The sequence below is a fragment of the Lampetra fluviatilis genome, chromosome 65 (genome assembly GCF_964198595.1).
Source record: "Lampetra fluviatilis chromosome 65, kcLamFluv1.1, whole genome shotgun sequence".
In the NCBI taxonomy this organism is placed as follows: domain Eukaryota; kingdom Metazoa; phylum Chordata; class Hyperoartia; order Petromyzontiformes; family Petromyzontidae; genus Lampetra; species Lampetra fluviatilis.
Window position 1 is genome coordinate 1,569,354 of NC_136339.1, and position 11,549 is coordinate 1,580,902.

General features: G+C 48.9%; 1 protein-coding gene across 1 annotated transcript; it reads left to right on the forward strand.

Moving 5' to 3' along the window:
* The first annotated feature begins 3,430 nt into the window (after positions 1 to 3,430).
* Positions 3,431 to 11,285, forward strand: PFDN2 (prefoldin subunit 2). Its single transcript, XM_078882515.1, has 3 exons — positions 3,431 to 3,631; positions 8,287 to 8,410; positions 8,742 to 11,285. The coding sequence occupies exons 1-3, from the start codon at positions 3,471 to 3,473 to the stop codon at positions 8,952 to 8,954; spliced, it is 498 nt and encodes a 165-aa protein (XP_078738641.1). The 5' UTR covers positions 3,431 to 3,470; the 3' UTR covers positions 8,955 to 11,285.
* Positions 11,286 to 11,549: the final 264 nt, after the last annotated feature.

An 11,549-nucleotide genomic window follows, 5' to 3' on the forward strand; every position in this document is an offset into this window, starting at 1 on the left:
AATTTTTATGTGACGTCACATTTCTCAACCCCCCCCCCCCCCTAGGTGCGTGGCAGGAGAATGTAAATACAGTACAATAGTCCTGGCGGCTAACGTTTTTAATTTGTTCCGGGGAAACTACCGTTAATCCATTTAACATGTTGATCGGATTTAGGAATTACATGATGTGCACTAGAGAGAGCTGTTTCAACTGCCAAAACAGCAAAACGCAATGTAAACAAAGTCAGTCGACAGTCGAAACGGCTCATAAATGGCGCGTCGCTGATTGGCTGAGAGCGTGGCTCAGCCCCCGGATTGGCCGAAAGTGGCGCCCCCGCGTGCACAAGGTAAGCACGGTACCGTCACGTCAACATGTCAACGTTTGTCGACAACGTGGGGGGTCCCTATGGGAGGCGAAACGTTCACGGTAAAGCCGTGAACCGATGAGGGACTACTGTACAGCAAAGAAATGTGGACGTCCGCCCTTTCTGTCTGTATGAGATCGAGCGTTTCCCCCTCGCATGCGTGGGGTTTCTCCAGACGTTCCCGTTTCCTCACACATGTAAACAACGCTCGTTATTCGTCCGAAAACACCTTCATATATAGAGAAGCGCAGAGCTTTGGAAATCGTTGGTGGCGCCTGCTCCACACCGCGTGGCTGCTGCTGCTGCTACATTCCACCGCTCGTCTGTGGTTCCACCTAATGTATGAACACCGGTGCGGTGTATGTGTATTGTGCGTGCCGTCGCGTATCGCTCGCTCACTCACTCACACGGCCCCAATCTTATTTTTGATTTACAGAGAGCGCCTTCGCTCGAGGCGCTTAGCGTAGTTGACAAACAATACAAATAAACGGTAACAGAAGAGAATGATTTAGATGACAGGAGCGTGCAAGGATTGAGGAATGAGCGACGGCGAGAGAGGGGTACTTAGGGGATCACGAAGGGGTACAGGGGAGGGACGGGAAAGAGTGGAGGGGGCGAGGGGAAGGAAGAGAGAGATGGAGCTTTAAGAGAAGATATGAAGGAGGTTAAGGAGTAGGGGGGTGCTAAATGAACCGGGGGAAGTTTATTCCAGTGCAGGGGTGCAAGGAGTAAGAACTGAAAAAACGGGATTGGGCATAGGGAGACGGAGGGACAGGGAGAGATTGGGAATGAAGAGAGCGCACAAGGCGACAGCGAGCCCCTGCGGGTGCCGCTGGGGCAGCCAGAGCAGCACCTGACGAGAAGTCCCAGGGGATCCTCGGGAAGCCCTTAAATGAGTAACGGGCACTGCTTTAATTGGTAATTCTATTGAATTATTGTGCAAGGCAGATATATGTTCAGGAAATGCCGATGTAGGGGTCAGAATCAGAATATTTAGACTGGAGGAGGAATCCGATGAGCTATAAAAGCTCTTTGTCACAGATGTCCGGTCTGGGGACACGGGGTCAACGAGTTAGAAGGACAAACAATACAAAGAGAATAAAAAAAAACGCTAGCCACGGCGAGAGGGCTTAAGAGTTGGTGTAGTTTTCCTATTCCTCCATCGTTGACGGTGTGTGGACTACTCTGGGGTGGTTTACTATGCGGCCCACAGTTTGGGCTGCATGGCCACAGTCCAACTGCTGAACCTTGTCTTTCATCAGTATTCATTTTAATGGTAAATCAAAGATCGAGATGATGACACCATGGGGCAAAGCTGCTGCTTATGCAACAGCTGTGTTAGCCCCAATCCCTCCAATCACTGCAGAAGCCCTTCCATGGCCTGCGTCCACACTCATTTTACATTCAGTTTTTTATTTTGTTCGCTGAAGTAGGGCCATTGTCCGAAACGTCGCCTTTTTTAAAATCAAGGCCACGCACTTGTATTGACGAGTTTTTGTTGTTGCTATTTTATATCAAGATCTGGTGGGCATCGGGTGGAGAAGTGGTTGGAGGCGCTGCTGCTAAACCTGCAGTGTGCCACTAAGAGGTGGGGTCTTACCAGTGGCGGGTCGTGACATTCCCACTAGGCGGTGCAGTTGTGAGTGACCTCTGAAAATATGATCTAACTAGCTTTACTACCTGGCTTCGCCCGGGACTTGGATTCACGACGCCCGGCCGCCTTTGTCTCCCCAGTGGCGATGTTCACACACCACACCAGTTACTCGTTTGAGGCTGAGTCGACCTAGGGGAGGCCCAGGACCGGTTCAAATAATCGTCACCGGTGGTGGCCGTGAGCGGGAATCGAACTTGGGTGGCCGGGTTCGTAGCGCAGCGCGCGAATCGCTACGCAGACGCTGCCCCCACCCACACACAGGCTAAAGACAAAGATCCCCTGTGTAGCCTGTGAGACTGTAGGGGGCAAGTGCTGTTAGCGAGCACCTATGAAGGCCGGCACGGCACACGAGGGGGTGGGTTCACAAATTTCCCTTTTATATACAACATATAGATTTAGAAAAAGCTCGTCATGTTATTGGCTTTCCCGTGAAAGTAATATAACGTTCTTATCTACCAACTGCTTCCAGAAGACAACTTCCGGAATAAGCATACCTCTGGAAGATCTTGACTTAAAGCTCTCGTGACTGCAGGAATTCATATTCTTTGGGTCTTTCGGTAAAGCCATGTAGATAGAAAAAAATATCACGACGTTTCGATCGCAACACAAGCAATCGTCATCAGGTGAAAAAAACTACTATTATTTTTTGCGTGGCTCTGGAAGATCATCAAGTACCAGAAGTTATCTTCTGTAAGATGTCTAAAGCTTACTCTTTGGTTATTTCGGTAAAGTCACGTAGAAAGAAAATAAATTAAATAATAGAGTATGGCGTTTCGATTGCAACACAAGCAACCTTCATCAGGTAGAACTAAATTTTATAGAGAGACAAAGCACAGACATGGAAACACACAGACAGACACACAAGCAGAGAGAGACAACAGAGACACACAGAGAGACACACAGAGACACACAGAGACAGACACACAGAGACACACAGACAGACACACAACATAGACACACAGAGAGAGACACACAACATAGACACACAGAGAGAGACACACAACACAGACACACACAGAGACAACACAGACACACAGAGAGACAACACAGAGACACAGAGAGACACACACACACAACATAGACACTCAGAGAGAGACACACAACAAAGACACACAGAGACCCAATGCTTCTGTGTCGAGGCCTTAAATAAAGAGACAGGGCGGGGTTGGGCAGACAGAGATGTGGGGTCTGCTTACGTAACACTTCTTCCGGAAGCCGTCTACATCTGGAAGATATTCAAGTTCCAGAAGATAACTTCCGGAAGACGGCTACCACACGAAGAACGTCAAGCTCTGGAAGGCATCTTCCGGTAGACATCTTCCGGTTCCAGAAGATAACTTCTGGAAGACGGCTACCACTCGAAGAACTTCAAGCTATGGAAGGCATCTTCCGGTAGATGTCTGCCGGTTCCAGAAGATGTCTTCCGGAAGAGGCGTACAAGGGGCCCTTCTGGAAAGAGCCCCGAGGCGAAGATGGCGGCCCCCAGTACGCGGCCCGCGGGCGCCTCTCGCTCGGATAAGAAGTCTTCCTCCGCGGGAGAGAAAATCGTGGCCGGCTTCAACAAACTGCGCGGCGAGCAGCGCGCCCTGGCCGCCAAGAGCGCGCAGCTCGACATGGAGCTCACCGAGCACAAGTGAGAGGAGGAGGTCGAGCGGCGGGCGGGAGAGGAGTGGGGAGGGGCGGGAAGGCGCTAGGCGAGCCGCAGGCCTGTTAGGCCGCACCGCTGTTTCTCGCGTAGAGACGGGGGCGAGGGAGTGTTACTCACACTTTACCTCACTACACGACCTGCCGACCGTACACTAATAGTAATACGTGGCTTGTCACGACCAATATTCATGTATTATTTGGGGTGGGATCGACCTGCCTCATGGCAGAGACACTAAAGAAATGTTCGAAACCACCTCGACTCAACCGTACAGTCATTCAGATTACTGTGGATGGAGGAGGGCAACATCCCCTTTCATTCCTGGGTGTCCTGCTGGGACGTGCACAGGTTACCATAACACATGACGCAAGTGCACGGCATGCAGGCGCTGACTTAAGACGAACGATCGCGTCTCCCCCGCCCATCAACGATGCTCTCGCGTCAACGACGTGTCATCGTCACATTTTTTTCACTCTCGTCTGTCTTGTAGTGCCAATGCGCTCAGTTAAGTTAATGCACAACTTTCTGGCACGATTCAAGATTTGAAATTTTCGGGACTGCAAGGAGCTATATTCTTTGGTTCTTTCGGTAAAGTCACGTAGGTGAATTTTTTTAAATTAATAAAATCACGACGTTTCGATTGCAACACAAGCAATCGTCATCATCAGGTGTGACAACCACAGCAAGATTTTTTTTACTGAAGTGGGAGAGATGCCAAGGTTAGGGCAGTTATTTAAGTCCGAGAGGGTGGGGGGAAAGGGAGAGGAGGGCGAGCGCTGCAGGGACGTTGAGAGCAAAGAAGCTACATGATTGCTGCCAAGATCGATGATGGCGCCCAAAGAAAAATAGCCGCACTGCTAAACGCTGAGGATGCAATTAACTCGGTAAAATAGACTAGTACCCGGTAAATAAGATGGAACAACTATGAACAGTAACATTTTACTTGGTTACTAACATCTTTCCAATGATTACTCAATTTGTATCCATCATCTCGGTTGAAGTTATGTCTATGTTTATACTGGTAGGAACGAAGTGAACCAGCCTACAATAGATTATATCGTCCGTCCGTCCGTGTAGCAACATCGCCCCCTACTGCAAACACTTGGCAGGACCCTACAAAAACCTTTAGACTCAGTGACGCTTTCCTGGCTAAACAAGTGTAACATTCCCTTATAATTCCCTGAGATAGCTTTTAATTAAAACATTTAAATTAAAAATTAACTCACAGCGCCCTCAAGCCTACAGCTAGGCCTAAAGCCTAGAACTAGGCCTCAAACTCTCCCTTCGTATCGTACCCCCACGTGTGTGAAAGGGAGTTAATTTTTAACAATGTTACATTCCCTGATGTTTTTAAATAGAAACATTTAAATTTAAAGCTTTTACATGAATAATAAAAACATTTCAATTAAAAATTAACTCACAGCGACCTAAAGCCTACAGCTAGGCCTAAAGCCTAGAACTAGGCCTCAAACTCTCCCTTCGTATCGTCCGGTTAGGTGTAGCAACATCGCCCCCTACTGCAAACACTTGGCAGGACCCTACAAAAATCATTTAGACTCAGTGAGGCTTTCCTGGCTAAACAAGTGTAATAATACATTATGTTTATATTCTTTGGTTATTCGTTCCTACCAGCCCACCCCGCAGGGTCCTGTTATATCTGGATGGCTTCATGAACAAATCTGATACGAGTCTCTTATTTAAGACGTAGGAGCCTTTCGCGACCAATATTAGCCAGCACCCGACACAGCCAGTTAGTAAGGTTTCTCATGTAAACAAAACATGGCAAACTTGATTTGGAGCTTTCGTGACTGCAGGAATTACTTTTTTTCCGGTAAAGTCACGTAGAAAGAAAATAAATTAAATCATAGAATACGACGTTTCGATTGCAACACAAGCAATCGTCATCAGGTACGAATGAATGATGAATGATAAAAACACCTAGTAATCTTAGAAATACAATGCAATACAACACAGTCTAACATAAGAGTCAACACCCTACCTGGTTAATTACGTTCTTCCAAAGATTGCTAAATTTGAGAGAGAGACAAAACACAGACACGGAAACACATAGACACATAAGCAGAGACAACACAGAGACAAGAGAGAGAGACACACACATAGGCACACAGAAATAACGCCTCTGTGTCGAGGCCTTAAATAGAGAGGGAGGGGGGCAGAGAGAGGGGGGGGTAGAGAAATTAGCATGTCAATGAGAGATTTTGAGCTTTCGTGACTGTAGGAATTACTGTTTGGTTCTTTCGGTAAAGTCACGTAGAAAGAAAATAAATTAAATAATAGAATGCGACGTTTCGATTGCAACAAAAGCAATCTTCATCAGGTACGAATGAATGAGAACAAAACCTTGTAAACTTAGAAATATAATGCAATACAACACAGAGTCGGCTAACATAATAGTCAACACCCAACCTGGTTGATTACGTTTTTCCAAAGATTGCTAGATTTGAGAGAGAGACAAAACACAGACACGGAAACACAGACAGACACATCAGCAGAGAGAGACAACACAGAGACACACAGAGAGGGACACACACATAGGCACACAGAGAAACAACGCCTCTGTATCGAGGCCTTAAATAAAGAGAGAGGGCGGCAGAGAGAGAGGGGGGGGGGGTAGAGAAATTAGCATGTCAATGAGAGATTTGGAGCTTTTGTGACTGTAGGAATTACTAGAGAGACAACACAGAGACACCGAGAGAGATAAATAAACTTAATAAAACAAACTTAGTAAAATTTACTAGTGCAGCACACCAATGTGTTGGAGAGCAAACCCACAATTACTATTTGAGTACGAAGTTTTGCAAGTAACTGCTGCAACTAGCATCATCAGGCGACATCCAGAGTTGTGCTAGATTTAACGACGCAGTTGTATTTACGCGATCTAATCCCAAAAAAAATTATGAACCAGTTTCTTACGTCGTCAATTCCAGGGGCTCAACTCTGGGGAATACGGCAGCGTTATGCGACGCATAGGGGACCCAGTCAGCCACAAAACAAGTAACATGTTTAGAAAAATTATTGAACAAAATATTCCATCAATTAACCATGAATGCCAAAAAAAACACTGTTACAAATGATAAAGTAATATTTCCGAAAAATACACACAGCATAAAATCTAGTAGCGGTACTGCTGGTGTGTGTTACTGAATACCACCAGGATTTTTTTGCAAACTGACATGTGCATGAAAGCAAGACGCATGATATCTTCGTGAGTATTTCATATTCTTTGGTTCTTTCGGTAAAGTCACGTAGATAGAAAAAATAAATGTTAATAAAAATTAAAACTACGACGTTTCGATCACGTCACAAGCGATCGTTATCAGGATCTATTTATATCTACGTGACTTTACCGAAAGAACCAAAGGATATGAATTCCTGCAGTCACGAAAGCTTTAAGTCAAAATTTGTGAGTTGTTACTTTTACATATTTTTATTAACTAAATAATATATATGGTTTTAGCCTACATATTGTTGTTTACAGGTCTAAAACCATCTGTAGCCATTTCAGTAAAAGTGAGTCAAGAGAAAGAAGTGGGGGGGCCCACATTCGGATCTTGCATAGACTCCCCCTCCCGTTGTAATGGCTCGTTGCGCACCTGGTCAAGCCATTATTATGCGTCCGGCTGAAACAGTGTCTGATGATGAGCACCTAAAATATGGGAATTAAATACGTTACGAAAGCCCGATATTGTAATGGGTACATTAAACAAGTGGGTGGAGCAATGAGTAATTGAAATGCAATAAATTTACTAACACAGTTAAAGCAATCAAACGTTCGTATATCGCAGGAATCTTACCTATCAACGTAATTTTTTGTCTGTCCATCTGTCTGTGGATGCACACTTGCGAAGGATTTGGTTCGCAAACCTTGGGGCTTACGTTTTGCAAAAGTAGCCGGGTACCACGCCGTGAACCCCGTGGTGAGCCAGCGCTATTCCGTTTTCCCATTAGTCAACTTTAAAGTAGTAAAACTAACACTTTAGTGGGAATTATTATTTATTTATTTCCTCGCGCCGCTAAAGCTGCCCGGGGGTTGCCCCTAGCAACGCATACACGTCATCAGTGGAGGGGGGGGGATTTCTCATTTGCGTTCAAAATGTAAAAAAAATACACAACTCTGAGGTAAATTCATCAAAGTGTCATGTCCTCTTCTCCCCCCACCCCAATGTGTACACTTACTAGCATAGGGTCGGTAGATACGAATATTATAGCGCTTAGACAGTATTATTGTAGCGTGGGCAGGGGGATGGTGGAGGGGATAGCGGCTCAGCCCCAGTCTGCCAAGGTGCCACCTCGGCCGGCTGGGCAATTTAGGCGAGGCCAGGAGCTCTGCATGGAAATAGGCCTCACCACGGCAATGTGTGTTGATAACTGCATATTACATTTAACTGCATATTACATTTTTAATAATAAAGGTTTTTGGGTTAGATCGCGTTATTTATAAATGTGTCGCAACCCTCCACCACCCGACACGGCCAATCGGTAAAAAATGTGTCACGTTGACAAAAATAAATAGTTTACTGCTTTAGCCCACTGGTGTGTTAAAGCGTGAATCGCTAACAGCATTCGCCCCAACAGTTTTTTGAAGGCTATACGGCGGGATCTTTGTCTCTTGTGCACTGTAGCCTGGTGATCGACGCCCTGCGTGACATCGACCCCGAGCGGCGCTGCTACCGCATGGTGGGGGGGGTGCTCGTGGAGCGCACCGTCAAGGAGGTGCTGCCCGCCCTGCAGAGCAACAAGGAGCAGGTGGGGATGGAGGGGTCTCCGCTCCGCATCCCACTGTGCGGCGTGTCGTATTGTGTCGTGTTGTGCCGTGTGTCGTGTTGTGCCGTGTGTTTTGTCACTTGTTGTATCGTGCCGTGTTGCGTGTTGTGCCATGCGTCGTATCCTGTTGTATCTTGTGTCGTGTCAGATGTTGTGTCTTGCCGCATGTTGTACCATGTCATGTATCATGTCGTGTGTCTTGTCGCGTGTTGTATTGTCATGCGTCGTACCGCGCCGTGTATTGTGCCGCCTGTCGCACCGCGCCACCTACCGTAACCGTCCGCCTATATCCCCACGGTCCCGCCCCCGCCAGATTTCGCGGCTGCTGGAGGCGCTCGCCCAGCAGGTGTCGGCCAAGGGGCGTGAGATCAACGAGTATCGCGAGAAGCACAACATCCGCGTGCGTGGCGAGGCCGACCCTATACCCCTCGCCGTCGCCGGCAGCAGCGGCGGTGGCGACGGCGGCGACGGCCAGATCCCCGCCAAGCCCAGTGCCGCCGGCGTGCTGGTGTCCGAGACCGGGTAGAAGACGCGGCGGCAACGGGCGCCACCGATGGAGAGCGTGGGGGGGTGGCGTGGGGCTGCGGTGATGGGCAAATCTGGTGGAGCGTGCGTGTGCGGACATGCGTGGCAACTGGCGTGAGCACAGCGTGTGCACCGCCTTGCACCGCCGTATGCGCAGCATAGCCGCGGCGCACAGTAACGCGTCGTGGAACGCAGCGTCCCTTTGTTGCACGTGTTTGTGTGTATTTGGACAGCAAATGAAACACAACAACAAGCAGTTAAACACGGAACACTCGCACACACTGCACACACTGGACGAGCGCACAGCATGGTACAGAGCTGCCCATTGCTACACATATCCAGCACCACACTTAACACCGCACCATCCTTAACACCACACCACCCTTAACACCACACCACCCTTAACACCGTACGCTACTCTAAACACCGAACAGTTACATAGTGTTCCATAATTTTACACACTCTACGATGCAGCACCGCACCATTCAACGTAGCACTGCACTGCAGAACCGTTTACAGCACAGCAAATACACGCTATGCCGTACAGCATAGTGCAGAATTCCAGTACGTATCACTGGACTGCACACAGCATAGCACGCTTCACCCCACGAAGCGGCAACACACTGCGAGCTACGTACAACACAGCTAGCGCAGCATTGCGACGGCACCATGGGCGCGACTGATGCACGCACCACACAACAGGTCTCCCCCGCCACGCGATCGTGTAATTTCTTACCGATAGTCACGAAACCCTTGCGACGAATGGGTTGAGCGCCCTGTGCGTGTGTGAGAATGTGCGCGTTTTTTTTATATAAGTTAATGTCAGCGTGTGAATCCCCCCCACCCCCTCCCAAATGCATGGGTTTTCTCCGGGCACTCCAGTTTACTCCCCTCCGAATGTCCGAATGCAGTGAGACTCTCCCACCAAAGAGCCTCGAGGCTTACGCGAGGGTTTTCATGGGTGTTCTGAGAGAATTATATTTGCTTGGGCGCGATGGTCGTCGATTCCCGGCTCACGGCCAACACCACCAGTAAATATATCTGAGCCGGTCCGAGGCCTCCCCGAGGTCGACTCGGCCTCAAAGGAGTACCTGGAGCGGTGTCGTAAACATCACCACTGGGGGAGACAAAGGCGGCCGGGCGTAGTGCTGGCCACCCACCCCCTCGTGTGCTGTGCCGGCCTTCATAGGTGCTCCTCGCCAACGGCACTTGCCCCAACAATCTGTTGAGGCTATGGGGGGGGGGAGTCTTTGTGCGTGCGTCAGTCCACAGCCGCTCCATGCACAGCTCGGCGACGTGGTGGAAACTGGAATCTAACCTCCCCCGTCACTTCGAGCAGCGTTCGTCGTCTTAAGCCAGGGCTATGGGAAAACTACGGACTTCATTCCCCTGTGGCCACGCGGCGCCATTTCGCATGCGGCCCAGCACTTCCATTCGGGCGCGCAGATGACGGTGCTCCGTCGCTGCAACAAGTCGCATCGCGGCCTCGCTCGTCGTGTGCTAGAGAGGGGGAATGACACGCGGCGAGCCTGACGCAGCTCTGCTTTTCTCATATCCCAAGCTCTCAAGGCAGTTTGCGTCACTGCAAGGAATTTTTTTTTGCAGTGACACAATCCCTGAGGTGTATTGTGTGTGTGTTAATGCCTGGTTTGCGCCAGTAAATGTTCCCCAGCCCTGCTCCTAAGCGCAGAGAAACCACGTTCACCAGAGCGCAGGGCTTCAGAGACACTGGTCCTCTCGGCCCCCAGCCGATGTACAAATACACACACATACCGATTGTCAGCTACTGGCTTGCAATGACCCCGCAGAGTGGTGGGATGCTATGGTGAGAGAGCACGACTTGCTTGTTGGAAAGTTCAGAGTTAAAATCCCGGCCAGTGGACAATTGGACTTTGAATCCCTCCAATGTAAAAATAAAGTATCGCTTTCTAAAAATGCAACGGTGACTGTTCACTACTGAGTGGGCACCCACCTCCACCATATGAATGTGGAGTTTCCACCACAGTCTGAGAGATTAGCACCTTAGCACTCATTTAAGTGGGCAACCACTTTAGCATAACCACCCGTGATGTACCATGACTGGACTGGCTGCCGTACATCAAGGAGCCTGGTGAAAGTGTGGAACGTTGGGCCAACGGTTCCAACCGCATCGCAACGTTGGCTCGACGTTGCATATTTTCCTGGGGGGGGAGGATGGGTGATCGGTTGCAGTGTTGGCTGCAGTGGGGGATGGGAGCTTTGGAAATCCTGCACCAGATGAAGCTGCCAGGCTGCTGCTCTTGCTGTCGGTGTCGATACAAGAGTCTGAACGATTAAACGGCAATGGTTTGTTGATATTGTAAGCTTTCAGTGTTGTGCTTGTCATATGTGATCATGTCACTGCCGCACAGTACTCAATCGTAGAGAGAGAAAATTACTCGAGGGTGCTAAGAGGAACTACAGACAAGGCAGGTGGTGAGCCAACGCCAGGAATTGCCAAAACCCTGTGGTCCTATACATATTAAGGTGTTCATTGGCCAATTAACCCTTTCCCGTTCCTGTCTGCAAGTTGCAGGGTGTGTTCGGTCGTCCCGTTCACCGCCGAATCTTTGAACGC